The sequence below is a fragment of the Arvicanthis niloticus genome, chromosome 12 (genome assembly GCF_011762505.2).
Source record: "Arvicanthis niloticus isolate mArvNil1 chromosome 12, mArvNil1.pat.X, whole genome shotgun sequence".
NCBI classification, from domain to species: Eukaryota; Metazoa; Chordata; class Mammalia; order Rodentia; family Muridae; genus Arvicanthis; species Arvicanthis niloticus.
Genome location: NC_047669.1, coordinates 58,907,932 through 58,923,092, shown reverse-complemented (window position 1 = coordinate 58,923,092; position 15,161 = coordinate 58,907,932). Strand labels below are relative to the sequence as shown.

The 15,161-nt window shown below is 40.5% G+C and overlaps 1 protein-coding gene across 2 annotated transcripts in view; it reads left to right on the top strand.

The window, feature by feature from the left end:
- Positions 1-10,688, top strand: part of Nrip1 (nuclear receptor interacting protein 1) — an 82,935-nt gene extending 72,247 nt beyond the window's left edge. For both annotated transcript variants that reach the window (XM_076943090.1, XM_034515308.2), the window contains one exon: positions 3,065-10,688. In XM_076943090.1, coding sequence (XP_076799205.1) covers positions 3,397-6,882 — 3,486 coding nt within the window. In that variant the 5' untranslated portion in view covers positions 3,065-3,396 and the 3' untranslated portion in view covers positions 6,883-10,688. The remainder of the gene's footprint in view (positions 1-3,064) is intronic.
- The last annotated feature ends 4,473 nt before the right edge of the window (positions 10,689-15,161 follow it).

The window sequence follows — 15,161 nt, the reverse complement described above, 5'->3', positions numbered from 1 at the left end:
TATGTATCTTAAACCTGAAGTAATGAAGAATATTAAAAAATAGCTTTGAAAATAATCTAGCTACTTCAAAGAATTAACATTGTGCTCATTCATAAACTGCTCACATGTGAACTAGTCGCATCCCCTTTTGAAAAATATACTCTTATAATTCAAACATTGATAGGTGTTTCACTAAAGCATTCAATGTTGAAATATCTATCTTAACCGTATGATCAAGATTCCATAAATGTTTTCATTTATTATTTTTTAGAATTCTCTCAGAAATACTTTATTTTCTACTACATACTAAAGAACCAGTAAAATTTCTTTCATAAGAAAGATCTAAAAGGTATTTTATGTTTATAAGTACTTTTAAGTTAATAAAAGCAGGGTTTGCTTTACAATTTTAATGTTGTTGAATAACAGACATTACATTAAATTAACAGAATTACATTAAATTTCTGTGAGATTAATTAGTCTCCGGAGCACTATCATGGTTTTTTAGACCCTGTTTTGGTCTTAAAGACCTATTTAAAAGACTCTTTATTAATGGATAATAAGGATTGCTTTACGTGGAAATTATTTTTAAAGTTCCAGTGATCTACGTGTTTGTGTGTATGTAGTGCTGAGATCAAACCCAAGGCCTGGGGCTGTCTATTGTGCACTGGAAGCAAGTATTTAACACTGAACTCTGTTCCAACCCAGGAATACGTTTTTAGAGTATAGTTATATGTGTGTAATATATATTATGTATATTTTATTATATATTTATCATTGTATCATAATATAGTCTATGCGTTTTTAAATAAGTGTTCTTCTAAGCATTTTTCCATTTTGTTGTTGGGGGAGTAGCATTGGAGTTTTTGATGATAATATGTTGAAATGCCAGAGCAAAGCAATTTATGTGCTCATACTTACAATGGTTTCCGTCTGTTGGGTGGAGTGCAGCTCACATCCTGGTGGACTGGAGGCAGAGACCACCATGCATTTTCTCTTTTTCACTTTTCTCCCACCTGGGCTCCGAGACTGTGGGATGGTGCTGCCTGCGTCTAGGGTGGGTCTCCTCAGTTAATACACTCTGGAAAGAATTGTTCTCACAGGTACACCCAGGGATAGGCTTTGCTGAGCTTGGTGTTTCTCAATCTCAACAAGATGACAAGATTAGGGATCATCTCGATTCACTGTGCTCTGGACAAAAGGAAAGTAATGGAGTCCTAACAAAAGGAGGCAGGCAGTCATGAAGTGTCTTCACTGTTGAAAGGCAGCTGCAGGCCAGTTGTGTAACCCACTATGCTGCGTCATCTCTCAGAACATAAAACGTCTGCAAGATCCTACTTGTAGACTCATGTTTAAAAGTTTGTATTAAGCACAATAAATTCAATGTACTTTATTTTCTTTTCTGTCCAGGATGTGTTACTCTGAAAACTTTCAACAGCTAATTATTGCCGAATCGAGGGCAGGAACCTTCCTTGTCTTAATAATTGGCAATATTTTTCATTTTTAGATTAACTACAACTGTGGTTGTAGTTAACCAGTCGAATAAATGGCCTCATTTTCACACCATCTCTTTCCTTCCGACTTCTTTTGTCATGCCTGCCTCCAGCATTTTCCCAGTAATGAAGAGTCTTGCATGAACTTTGGCTGCTCAGAGTCTTGATGGACAGAAGGGGTTCTGACTTCCAGACATAAAATCTCAGAATGAAGAAGTCCTTCCAGTTTAGTGACTGATGGGATGAAACCTCCGTACTTTTTATCTTTAGTGCGACCATGTTCACTCATTTTATTCTTGAATTTGAGAAAGTCCACCTGTGTATTAAGCTTTCTGAACATGGTGATCAAGTGTAGCTTACACAAGTCAATGGTGTCATCGCCCTTCAGGGGCACAGGACTAGGAATCTCTGTGTTCAGATTCTGATTCATCTAATGGAAACCCTTCTTTTATCAACTTTCTTTGGTATTTTGGGCAGAAAATGAAAAATATTTAAATCTGTCTTCTTTTTATTAAATTTTCACTTAAAATTTTAAAGCAGTCTTAAAGTATTTTCTGAATCACATTTACTTTTTAACTGTATCCATGTTCATTGGGCATGTAAGAAGAAATGGAAGGGCCAGGGAGAAGAGAGTTTTCCTTATACCAGGACTGTTGTAGAAGTGTGGGTAAAGGTTCAGTGTCCAGTGCTAGTCTTCCCTGTCATAGCTCCCTGTCTTCATGCCATTCTACAGTCTTGAAACAGTTCTCCATGTAGACTGAGGTCTGAGAGTTGTGCTGTATGACATGGGAATGCGAAGCCGTGTGTGCTGAGGATTTCCTGCTATCCCACTGTGTAATGCCAATGAGATTACAGTGCACAAGTTCAAAGCTGTGATTTCAGTCTTTTAGATTCACGTTTATCCAAACTTCCGAGGGTAAGGACATTGTCGTATGCATGCAGGCGTGTTTTAATAACTAGTTTCCCTTTCAGAATTAATACACAAAGTTTTGTATCTAGTGTGCTGTGTGTACTAATTATAGTTAGCTTAGGCCCCATAGAGGAGGAGCCTATATGTATAATTTTGTGTTCCTGATGATAAGTTAAACAACAGCTGTGGCGTCTGATTTAGAAAACGATTATTATTAATCTGCCTTCAAGCTTTTCAGGGAAGGTAGAAAATAAACAGTGAAACACCTAAGCGCATGTTACTATATAGCATTGGAGCACCTTTGTAGACTGTGCTGTGTTCACAAGGCCTTAGGTCATCATCCTTCAGTTGCAATGAAGTATTTTTAAGGATACTCACCTACAAACACATACGAAATGGGTGTGGCTGTCATGTGTATGTGTACATAGTCTCTCTCTCTCTCTCTCTCTCTCTCTCTCTTTCTTTCTCTCTCTCTCTCTCTATATATATATATGCATACATACACATATATGTATATCTTATATGAAACTCATAATGCTCTATTCTATTTCTTATAGGTAATGAACGTGTCTCCAGTTATATATATCTTATATGAAATTCATAATGCTGTATTCTATTTCTTATAGGTAATGAGCATGACTCCAGTTCTGTTCCTCCTTAACTATTTTTATTTTTATATTTTTAGATGCTGATATGTGCATCTGGTGAACAACAAAAGATGAAGAAAGAACAACAACATATTCCCTAAGCCCTGGGTGCCGCTGCTACCACTGTGTTAAGGAAGTTGCGAGGCTGGTCTTTGCCTAGCCGGTCATCAGTGCTGACATCTGCACCGGAGTTTGCCAGCCTCTTGGTTGTCCCTGCCAGGAGATACCCTGGTCAGAATGTAAGAGTGCATCTCTGCCTGACTGCTATGGGAGGTGATAAGCTGACGCTCACTTCCTGACATCGGATCTTACAGGAGAAGCATCTTTAAAGTGAACAAAAGCCGAGCCCCTGTGAGCACTTGTATTGAACATGACTCATGGAGAAGAGCTTGTCTCTGATGTGCATCAGGATTCTATTGTTTTAACTTACCTAGAAGGATTACTAATGCATCAGGCAGCAGGGGGATCAGGTACTACTGCCGTTGACAAAAAGTCTGCTGGCCACCACGGAGAAGACCAGAACTTCAACCTCTCTGGCAGTGTGTTTCCCACCTGTCAAAGCAATGGCTCCACTGTCAGTACACAGACATACCAGGGGTCTGGCATGCTGCACCTCAAAAAAGCCAGACTGCTGCAGTCTTCCGAGGACTGGAACGCGACAAAGCGGAAGAGGCTGTCTGATTCCATCGTGAATTTAAACGTAAAGAAGGAAGCTTTGCTGGCTGGCATGGTTGACAATGTGCCTAAAGGCAAACAGGATAGCACATTACTGGCCTCTTTGCTTCAGTCCTTCAGCTCTAGGCTGCAGACTGTTGCTCTGTCGCAGCAGATTAGACAGAGCCTCAAGGAGCAGGGATATGCCCTCGGTCATGAGTCTTTAAAGGTGGAGAAGGATTTAAGGTGCTACGGCGTGGCCTCTAGTCACTTAAAAACTCTGTTGAAGAAAAGTAAAACTAAGGATCAAAAGTCAGGTACCACGCTCCCTGATGTGACTCCAAACCTCATCAGAGAGAGCTTTGTCGAGTCACCTCATCATGTCGGACAAAGTGGAACAAAGGTCATGAGTGAGCCCTTGTCGTGTGCAGCGAGATTGCAGGCTGTCGCCAGCATGGTGGAGAAAAGGGCTAGTCCCGCCGCCTCCCCCAAGCCTAGTGTCGCCTGCAGCCAGTTAGCACTGCTCCTGTCGAGCGAAGCCCACCTGCAGCAGTACTCTCGGGAACATGCTCTAAAAACGCAGAATGCACATCAGGCAGCCAGTGAAAGACTTGCAGCTATGGCCAGATTGCAAGAGAACGGTCAGAAGGACATGGGCAGTTTTCAGCTCTCCAAGGGGGTGTCTGGCCATCTCAATGGGCAGGCCAGAACACTGCCGTCAAGCAAACTGGTGGCCAGCAAGAATAACGCGGCCACCTTTCAGAATCCAATGGGTGTTGTTCCTTCCTCCCCCAAAAACACGAGCTATAAGAACTCACTGGAAAGAAACAACCTAAAGCAAGCTGCTAATAACAGTTTGCTTTTACATCTTCTCAAAAGCCAGACCATACCCGCACCGATGAATGGGCACAGCCAGAATGAGAGAGGAAGTAGTTTTGAGAGTAGCACACCCACCACGATTGATGAGTACTCTGATAACAATCCTAGCTTCACAGATGACAGTAGTGGAGACGAAAGCACATACTCCAATTGCGTTCCCATAGACCTGTCTTGCAAACACCGGATCGAAAAACCGGAAGCTGAGCAGCCCGTTTCTCTTGAGAACCTAACCCAGTCCTTGTTAAACACATGGGACCCCAAAGGCCCCGGGGTTGACATCAAAGAAGATCAAGATACCTCAACAAACTCCAAGCTGAACTCACACCAGAAAGTCACTCTTCTTCAATTGCTACTTGGCCATAAAAGTGAAGAAACTGTTGAAAGGAATGCCAGCCCTCAAGAAGTCCACAGCGATGTGACTAAGTTCAGTCCTCAGAATTACACAAGGACTTCTGTCATTGAAAGCCCCAGTACCAACAGGACTACTCCAGTGAGCACTCCACCACTGCATATAGCCAGCCAAGCAGAGTCTCCCATTAATCTTTCTCAACACTCTCTGGTCATCAAGTGGAATTCCCCTCCATATGCCTGCAGTACTCCGACTTCAAAACTAACAACTACCGCGGCTAGCCACCTGATGGACCTCACAAAAGGCAAAGAATCTCAAGCAGAGAAACCAGCCCCGAGCGAAGGTCCACAAAATTCGGCTACGTTCAGTGCCAGTAAACTGTTACAAAATTTGGCTCAGTGCGGAATGCAGTCTTCCGGGCCAGTGGAGGAGCCTAGACCCAGCAAACAGCTGTTAAGTGGAAACACAGACAAACCTCTCAGTCTGATTGATAGATTAAATAGCCCTCTGCTCTCGAATAAAACAAATGCAGCTGAAGAGAACAAAGCCTTCAGCAGTCAGCCTGCAGGGCCTGATCCAGGACTTCCTGGTTGTGAGATAGAAAATCTACTGGAAAGACGCACAGTCCTTCAGCTGCTCCTGGGAAATTCCAACAAAGGGAAGAATGAGAAGAAAGAGAAAACTCCTGCACGAGAAGAGGCTCCTCAGGATCATTCAGAGAGAGCCGGCAATGAACAGATACTCATGGTGAAAATTAAATCCGAGCCTTGTGACGACTTCCAGACCCACAACACTAACGTGCATTTAAACCATGATGCCAAGAGCAACCCGTTCTTAGGCATGACTCCCACCATCCAGAGGAGCACAGTGGCCTTACCAGTGTCGGAGGACTTTAAATCAGAACCTGCTTCACCTCAGGATTTTTCTTTCTCAAAGAACGGTCTGCTAAGTCGATTGCTGAGACAGAATCAAGAGAGTTACCCAGCAGATGAGCAGGACAAGGGTCACAGAAACAGTGAGCTGACACCCTTGGAATCAAAGAACTTTTGCATGGTCCCTAAGAAAAGGAAGCTGTATACGGAACCAGTAGAGAATCCATTTAAAAAGATGAAAAACAGTGCTGTAGATCCTGCCAGTAATCACGGAGGCCCAGAAGTACTCTATGGGTCGTTGCTTAATCAGGAAGAACTGAAATTTAGCAGAAATGATCTTGAATATAAATATCCTGCTGGCCATAGTTCAGCCAGCGATGGTGAACATAGGAGTTGGGCCAGAGAGAGCAAAAGCTTCAATGTTCTCAAGCAGCTGCTTCTCTCAGAGAACTGTGTGCGAGATCTGTCCCCACACAGGAGTAACTCTGTCACCGACAATAAAAAGAAAGGACACAAAAACAATGTGCCCACTAGCAAACCTGAATTCAGCATTTCTTCTTTAAATGGACTCATGTATAGCTCCCCTCAGCCTGGCAGTTGTGTGGATCATAGGACATTTTCATACCCAGGAATGGTAAAAACCCCTCTGAGCCCTCCTTTCCCAGAGCACTTGGGCTGTGTGGGGTCCAGACCAGAGCCTGGGCTTTTGAATGGATGTTCTGTGCCCATGTCCAGTGAGAAGGGACCCATTAAGTGGGTCATCACAGATATGGATAAGAATGAGTATGAAAAAGACTCTCCAAGACTGACCAAAACTAATCCAATCCTCTATTATATGCTCCAGAAGGGAGGCAATTCTGTTACCACGCAAGAAACACAGGACAAAGACATCTGGAGGGAGCCTTCATCTGCCGAGAGTCTCTCCCAGGTTACAGTCAAAGAAGAGTTACTTCCTGCTGCAGAAACTAAAGCTTCTTTCTTTAATCTAAGAAGCCCTTACAATAGCCATATGGGAAATAATGCTTCTCGCCCACACAGTACAAATGGAGAAGTTTATGGACTTCTGGGAAGCGTGCTCACAATAAAAAAAGAGTCTGAATAAACGTGTACCTGCCATACCATTTTGGATCTTTTAAAAATTAGTCAGTATGAACTTGAGGTCTGTATAAATAAGAGCATGATTTGAGAAAAGCATGGCATAATTGAAACTCCTTCCTTTTGAAAGTATTGGTCACTGGTGATGTTTAAATATGCATACTAATTTTTGCTTAACATTAGCTGTCACGAGGAAACTATTGAACTAGAGGTTGATTGTTTAATATTTCTGTATGCATCAGATAACAACTGTGACTAGCCTACGAATGATCCTGTTTTTATAATCGTAAGTAAGAGACGTACATTAAAATGCACAGCTTCACCAGTAGTGGATTGATGCAATTTGCTGTCTTTATTAGGGTTGTTCATTTCCCATCTCAGAAGCCAGCCTACATAACATGTTTGTAAAGTCCAAAGTGTTAGCTATTTGGAAGATAACCAAATTAGGAAAAACCCAGAAGCCTTGTGCTGATTCACACCTCATCAGTCCAAAAGTAAGACAAAGCAATGCATACATTTTTCACTTTTGCTAAACAAAATTCTTTTTAACTCTTGGAAGGGGTTTTGCGGTTCCCAATGTGTCTGCCCCACCCCAGACCTTTTCAATATATATATATATATATATATTTCTTTAAACCTTGTACTATTTAGTAACAATTGATTACAACAGAAGGGAGTTTAATAGATCCTTAAAAATAAAAGGCAGATTTCCATTTTTTTATATTTTGACGACTTTACTAAATTAATACTCCTTCCTCCTTTTTCAGAATTAGAGAAGGTAATATTCACCTTCGGGCTGTTTCCTGAATAATTGACTACTTAGAAATAGTTTTTAACAGAAGCAGAAATGGGTTTTCTTTGGATGGTTTTCACCGTCTCTTTTGAAAATTAATCTTCTCCACTCCTGTGGGACCTGTAACCTTTACAACCAGGATTTCTTAACTGTGGACACAGACACTGCATTCATACTATCTGACTATCTGGAGCAGTTGTTTAAAGTGCAGATTCATAGGCAGCACCTCAGGTCTACAGAACAGGGCCTCTGAGTGGACCCAGGAGTCTTCCTTCCGCCTGTATCCTGATATGCTATTATGTGTTTCTTCTGCACACTGATGTTGATAACCGTGGCTTATGACTTTTCCAGAACATGGGACTTTAAAAAAAATATTTGATGCCTATATTTTCCCCCAATACCGTCACATATCCAGTCAAAATTTGCAATATCATAGTTCCTATATTGCCGTTATATCTTTGGAAATCGGGTTCAGAATACTTTTTATGACAAAAAAAAATTGGGTAGAGGGGACAACTTTCCTATTATCTGGGTCAACATCTCAGGAAAATCTGTGATTATTTATTTGCTCTAATTAGTAAGATTAACTTAATTAGCCTTAGGGGTGGAATAACAGGGCCACTTAGCAAACTCAGGTGATCCCAGGATGGATGGGAAACTTCTTGAATACATCCTTACCTGCTATTCAAACTGTCCTCTGCACAGCAGTGCTTATGGAGTTAACATATTCAACCTGAGACATCAAACTCAGATTACCTGAAACCAAATCAAAGGGCACTTATCTATCCATGACAGGACCTACACAGTCACTTCACAGATCAATTCATTTTAAACAGGTATTAAAAGTAAATACTGATACTGTCTTGAAAGAACTTAATATATAATTGAGCCACGTGGAATTTCAATCTTGAAACAAGTTAGTTTTTCAGTTCAGTTTGTTTATAGCCCACAGTTCCTCCACCACACAATATTTTGTTTTTCAATTTTGAGCCAGGCTAACAACCGACTTAATCAAAAGCTTATTGTATACTCAGCAGTTAAGTAGGAAGAAGTTTATTTGAAAGTTGTTGTACGTACTTGAAGTTGTTTCTAAGATTTTTTATATTACAAATGGACATTATTTCTTAATTATCTAAAATTCTAAATGGTTATTTTTTTTCCTCAAGATGATTTGTAAATAGTTAATGGATATGTTCTATGGTAATCAGAGTGTATATTATGCTACGTCAGAGGAAGGAGAAGGCGTATGCTTATTCTGCTATGAGAAATTCCACTGGCCAGTGAAGATACTTTACTCCATGTCTATACTGTGACAATCTCATTGTCTACACTATATAAATAAGCTTTACACTAAGTCATTTTTCTTGGTCATGGTGAAAGGGCTGGAGCCTTAGAAATACATTGTAGGATGCCGGAGTCCGTCTTTCATTGGAAGCAGTAGTCTTCTTACAATGGGACAGCACTTAGGTCAGGGACACGTCCAGAGCCAGCATCGCTTCACTTTGTTTTGTTTTTGTTGGAATGAGAATCTGTAATTCAAAAATAAATATGACTATAAAGGCTGCTGTTCTGACTTACTAGAGAATACCCACCCCACCCCCCCATGTTTTGTTTAAAGAAGAGAAAGGGCATTCAAATTCCACAAATTCACTTCGTTTGCATATGTAGATTAAAATATGCACATACACATTTTCAAGGACTATTTTCAATATCTGGGCAGTTTCTTCCTAATAAACTCACTTGTGAATGGGTACTGCAGCTCTCATTGACATCAGTAAGGTAGCATTACCTGTTTATTCTCTGCTACATCTTACAGAAGAATGAACTGGTGAGAGTATATATTTTATATATATATATATATATATAAATGTGTATATATATATATATTGACTTGTTACATGAAGATGTTAAAATTGGTTTTTAAAGGTGATGTAAATAATAATTTCCTTAATGAAAAAAAATACATATTTTGTACTGTTCTAATGCAACAGAAAAACCTTTTAATTTCTTTGGTTCCTGTATATTCCATGTATTAAGTGTAAATATAATCAGACAGGTTTAAAAAAATGTGCATGTATGTATACAGTTGCAAGTCTGGACAAATGTATAAAATAAACCTTTTATTTAAGTTTGATTACCTGCTGCATGACGACAAGTGCATGGGGAACCCTGTGCATCTGTGCATTCGACAGAAAACGTCTTAAGTCAGGTCAGATGGTCATCCAACATGACAGTATTCCATTTCTGGACATGACCTCTGTGGCTTATGCTTTGTGAGAAAATGTGCTTTGAATCCAAGGGTCTTAATTTTTTTTCTTGTTAATCAACCAGTTTCAACATTAAAGAACTCACATAGCAACTTCACAGATCTTTAAATCCCATTGGAAATATAACCAGGAATAGTTCAGTGTTCCTAAATGCTGGAATACAGGCACATTACCATTCGTGGTAAGAATCTTGGGGTTTACAGCCAGTTTTGATGCAATCTGCTTAGTGATATTAATTTGCCATTTTTATTATTAAATTTGATTTCTTTATGTGATGTCATAAATTGTACATACTGCAGTGTGAATTTTTTGGTTTTTTTTTTTTTTTTAAATCTTTTAGTGTTTACTTCCTGCAGTGAATTTGAATAAATGAGAAAAAAAATGCATTGTCTCTAACTTGAAATGACTTATTTTTCAGGGCTTTTTCTGGTTTTTAGGTTTTTCATCACTGTTGAAGTCCAAGGTCATAAAGAGAAAAAGAAAAAAAGCAATAGATCATGTATTTTGTCTGTCTCAGAAAAATGAAGGGGAAAAAAAATAAGCAACTGACCAGCAAGTTAGTATATTTAGAAACCTGTAATTAAAGCATAGCTCAAAATGACAGCTGGCCTGTGGTCTGTCTTCCATTTCTCAGTATGTAACTGAATGACCACTACATGTTTTTTTTTAAAAAAAAAAAACAAAAAACAAAAAAACTGGAGTTTGTACAGTGTTCCAAAATAAAGTTAATTAGATACATATACTTTGTCCTAAGATTTTTATCAGAGGCTTTTTTTCCTTTTTCTAAGGGGGTTGTTTGTTTTAAATCCAAGAAAAAAGTTGTGTCACTGTCAAAATAAAGCTGTTTGTGTACAAGAGAGGAATTGAACATGGTGAGCTGTGCGTTATCAGTGATGGAGGCCATTTTACTTTTTGTATTCGAGTTAGTGAAGAATGAGCCCGAGGCCTCCATCTGAACAAGAGTTCTACCACTGAGCTGTATTCACAGCTCTGTTTTCACTCTCTGTTTGGAAGCAAGGTCTCTCCAAGTTACCTAAGGTACTTTGAGTGCACTTTGTTGTCCACACAAGCTTTGAGTTTAGATTCTTCTGTCTTTGGCCTCCTGAGGAGCTAAAACGTATATATCTGAGCCATCAGATTCAGCTAAGGCCAGCTTATTAGGGGGGTCGGGTGATAAACACTTGTTTTTCTTGCAATCTGATATAGTAATGGTTTATATTTCTTCATGAGCTATCGGTAATTGAGGAAGGCATTTTCCTAACAACAAAGTTTATTTCCTGGCACTAAAATATTCTTACAATCCCAGCTGGTAGTCTCAACAGATTTATGGATGTTTAGACTGAGGTACAGCTCAGTGTCAGAGCCCTCTCTAACACTCACAAAGCCCCAGCCCAGAACTTAGAGACATACCTTCCTATTATACAGGCTATTGCGGATATTGTTTTGTCTTATTGGTTATATAGATGCTAACTCCAAAATGAGAGGTGGAAAAACTATGTTACATGGTGGGAAATCCTAAGTACATTGTCTGAGATGAATCTTTAAAAGCACCACCAGTTTGTGTGTGTGTATGTGTGTGTGTGTATACATACATATACATATACATATACATATACATATATGTTCCTAAAGCGTAGTGTCTTTAATATGAAGAGTCTTCAAAGCTAAATTGAGTTACAATTACCCATGCTATGCAAGGTTCTATTTCATGCTTAATTGACCTGGGGATATCAACAACAACAAATTGAAATTTCATTCCCTGCCACTGGGATCACTAAACTGACCTGTTCCGCTAGAGCAAATAGATTTTAAATGTTAAATTGGTAAGTGTGCTGTGGCCTTATGGTTTTTATTGCACAAAATTTGTAGGCAAGAGGATGCCATGATGTCTCTTAAGGGTTGGCGTTCTGTTGGCAGCAGCTAGCATTGAGTTAATACTCCAACTGTGGAAGTAGTTACTGCAATACTATTTACGTTTTCAAGATGCTATCTTCTGGAGTAGGCTAAAGACCTCTCCTCCAGAAGTCAGTTAACGTACTCCCAAATTAGCAGAATAATTGGAAATAGTCTTAAAATCCTATAGTTTTCTGCCACACTTGACACACTCCTGTGAGTATGTGTAAGTAAATTTACTGGAATTTTTGAGCCATTTACAGCCTTTTTAATGTCACAGAGGAGCTGCCATCTGCCTCCTGGTTTTCTCAAACATAATGGAAATGTTCCCCCCAACTTTGAGAAAACCGTGCAGTCTTTTTCTGCTAATCTCGTCTCATTTTTATTTGTCAATTTTGACCTTTGAGACCACTGTACAGGAGGCAACGTTTTTCAGGTATGGTTCCTGTGTGATCAGTGCCCCAGAGAAGGGGGCTGGTCCAGGTTTATTGCCTGAGGCTGTTTAATTCAAAGACAACAGTGGGATGCTTTTCATATAATCAGAAGACTACAGTTTTACTCAGAGGCTGAAGCCTTTCCTCTGTCAGCCATTGTGTAAATCTTTCCAAAAGCTAGCTGTTGCCCCCATTGAAGCTTTGAACACTCCATTGGCTGTGTTAGCCAACCTTGTGGTGTCTTCAAGTGTGCCTTTACCTCTATCCTGCTTTTGTGCATTGATTTGTATTCGTCCTTCACAGTCACATGGAGACCTTTGAATGTAGTTGTTTCTGGGGGAGAAAGTAAGAGCCATCTTCACTCTGTCCTCTTCATAACTTCATAGGCTCCCTCTGTGTTGTCTAACTTTGTTAACTGGGCACAGGCTGGAGTCATCTGAGAGGAGGGAATCCCAGTTGAGAAAATGCCTCCATAAGATTAAGCTGTGGGCAAGCCTATAGAGCATGAATTAGTGATTAATGTGGGAGGATCCAGAACATTGAGGATGGGGACACCTCTGGGCTGGTGGTCCTGGGCTCTATAAGAAAGCAGACTGAGTAAGCCATAGGAAGGAAGCCAGTAAGCAGTACCCCTCCATGGCTTCTGCATCAACTACTGCCTCCAGGTTCCTGCCCTTATTTGAATTCCTGTCCTGACTTCCTCTGATGGTGAGTTGTGATATGGAAGTATCAACCAAATAACCCCTTTCCTCCCAGGAATAGTAACTCTAACTAAGGTACTAGTAAAAACCAAATTGACTCACTTACCTCTACTCGGAGAAGAGCGTCATTCACTTAAACTTATCAAAGCAGGTATCTGAGCCCTGTCTTCATGGTTTTGGTCTCAGGTTAGGCCTTAGAAGAGACTCTGTATAGGCTGTGTGGCTATAAAGAGTCCATGGAGCATCCCCACCCCCACTGTACCTTATTTGGTTTTCTCAGGAGTGACGAGCTGAGGCGACCAGCTAGACCAGCTACAGTTTCCTCAGGGGAACTTTAGATCCTGGACAGGTCAGAGGGTAGGAGTGCTACCCCTCATTTCGCTGAAAGACTGGTAGCTGAAAACTAAACACATACGTGAAAACCACCACTGGGAGCTTTCCCAGGAAGTGTGGTGAATGCTGCATCTCCCACAAATAAGCCTGGAACTTCCACCCCACAAGACCTTTCCTTTGTTTTCTAATTGTTTTTTTCCTGCTAATAAAACTAAAATTTCCCTCACAGGATCATGGCTTTGGATTTGATAACATCCCTTACCCCCACTTTGGCAGTTTGAAAGCTTTGAAAGTATGGTGGGTGTTTACTATTTAAAAAAAAAAAAAGCCTTTTAGGAGGAAGGGGCACAGTGGGGTTTTATGATGTAGTCCTGTACCCTTGTAGTGCAGGCTAGCCTATTTGCAGCAGCCAAGCCTCATTCTCCCAGGGTCTGGGATTACAGACCTAGTCCACCATCTCCTACCCATTCTTGCTTTCCTTAAAGACGGGAGGTTAAAATATAAAAAGCAAATAACTTCCATTCTTCCCCAATCTCAGCAACACACAGACACTCAGATATCTTAGAGTCTAAAATAGGGCCTCAGGTACATAGCTCTGATCATCTATGGTGTAGCAGGCCCAAGCATGCTTTCACCTCCACAATCAAATGTGCTGATAACCTCACTCTGCCTAGTTTAATGGCAATAAACATCTGTATAATCGTCTCTCCAACATGAAGCGCAGAGGTGAGGGTGGTGAGACCCCTTTCTGATTGCTTGCCACCCATGAGATGCTGCGAGTGTCATTGCCAGCTCCTCTGCCACCGAACATGGGCCTCTAAAGGGGACCTTTTCTGTTCACTTTGGAAATGTGTGCTTAGAACAAAACAGCTGCTCCAGTGAGGAAGTCCTGGCCTACTTTTCATAGTGTTGTCCTGGGAAGTCTATAATGTGACTTCAACAGTCACCAGAAATTAAAGATCACCCACTCAGAAACCCAGCAACCAGAGGCAGAAACAGCAAGTTCTGTCCCTGCCTCCCATCCTAGCTAGGGAGAACTGTTGATGTGATCTGTTTGATTTTTTTAACCAAGTGTCTTTCATTCCTCTTCATCTGTGTTCAACATTCTCTTCCATTAAGACTCCTTCCTATACCTACATTCAGGGATACTAACCATCCCGCCCTTCAAACAGCTCAGACTTCAAGCTTCTTCCAAGTATCCAGCCATTTTAAAGTTTATCTCTCTTTCCTCTAACTTATATCTACCCATCTACCTTGTCATACTATTAACTTCTGAACTTCAGCTTACCCCAGTCTCAAATTCAGTGTGCATGCTGTCTCCCAGGTTGTTCTAATAACCCTTTCCCCATGTTGGCTCGCCATGACTCAAAAACAAGTTTCTCCAGGACTTTGGTCTAAGGTCACTATCATTCATCTGAGATCTCCTTAATCTGTTGCTTCCCACCCATCTCCTATGACGTCACTCTGAGCTTTAACATGTCATCTCAAGTTTTCTGCATCTGCTTGACCTTCCTCCTCCCAACTCTCTAAAGACATTCTAGTTCAAAAGTGTAAAAACCCACTGGGCTGTTCAAAGAAAACCATTGATGACAACCGAAGCCTAGTGTGAATTCAGTTAGATTATTCCATTTATTTAAGGTCTTAGCGGTCTATCCCTGCCTGCAGTATGACTCACTGTCTCTGAGCACTCCTGCCTGCCTGCATAGGTACCTTCAGTTCTTTACCACTCTTTGCCAAAGGATCATTTACCGCTATGGGATAAATGTGTTGTTCAGTCCTCTACAAATGCATAACACTTTTTGTAAACTTCTCATATTGTACTCATTAGAATAAATAATATACATCACACTCCTGTTAAAAAATAA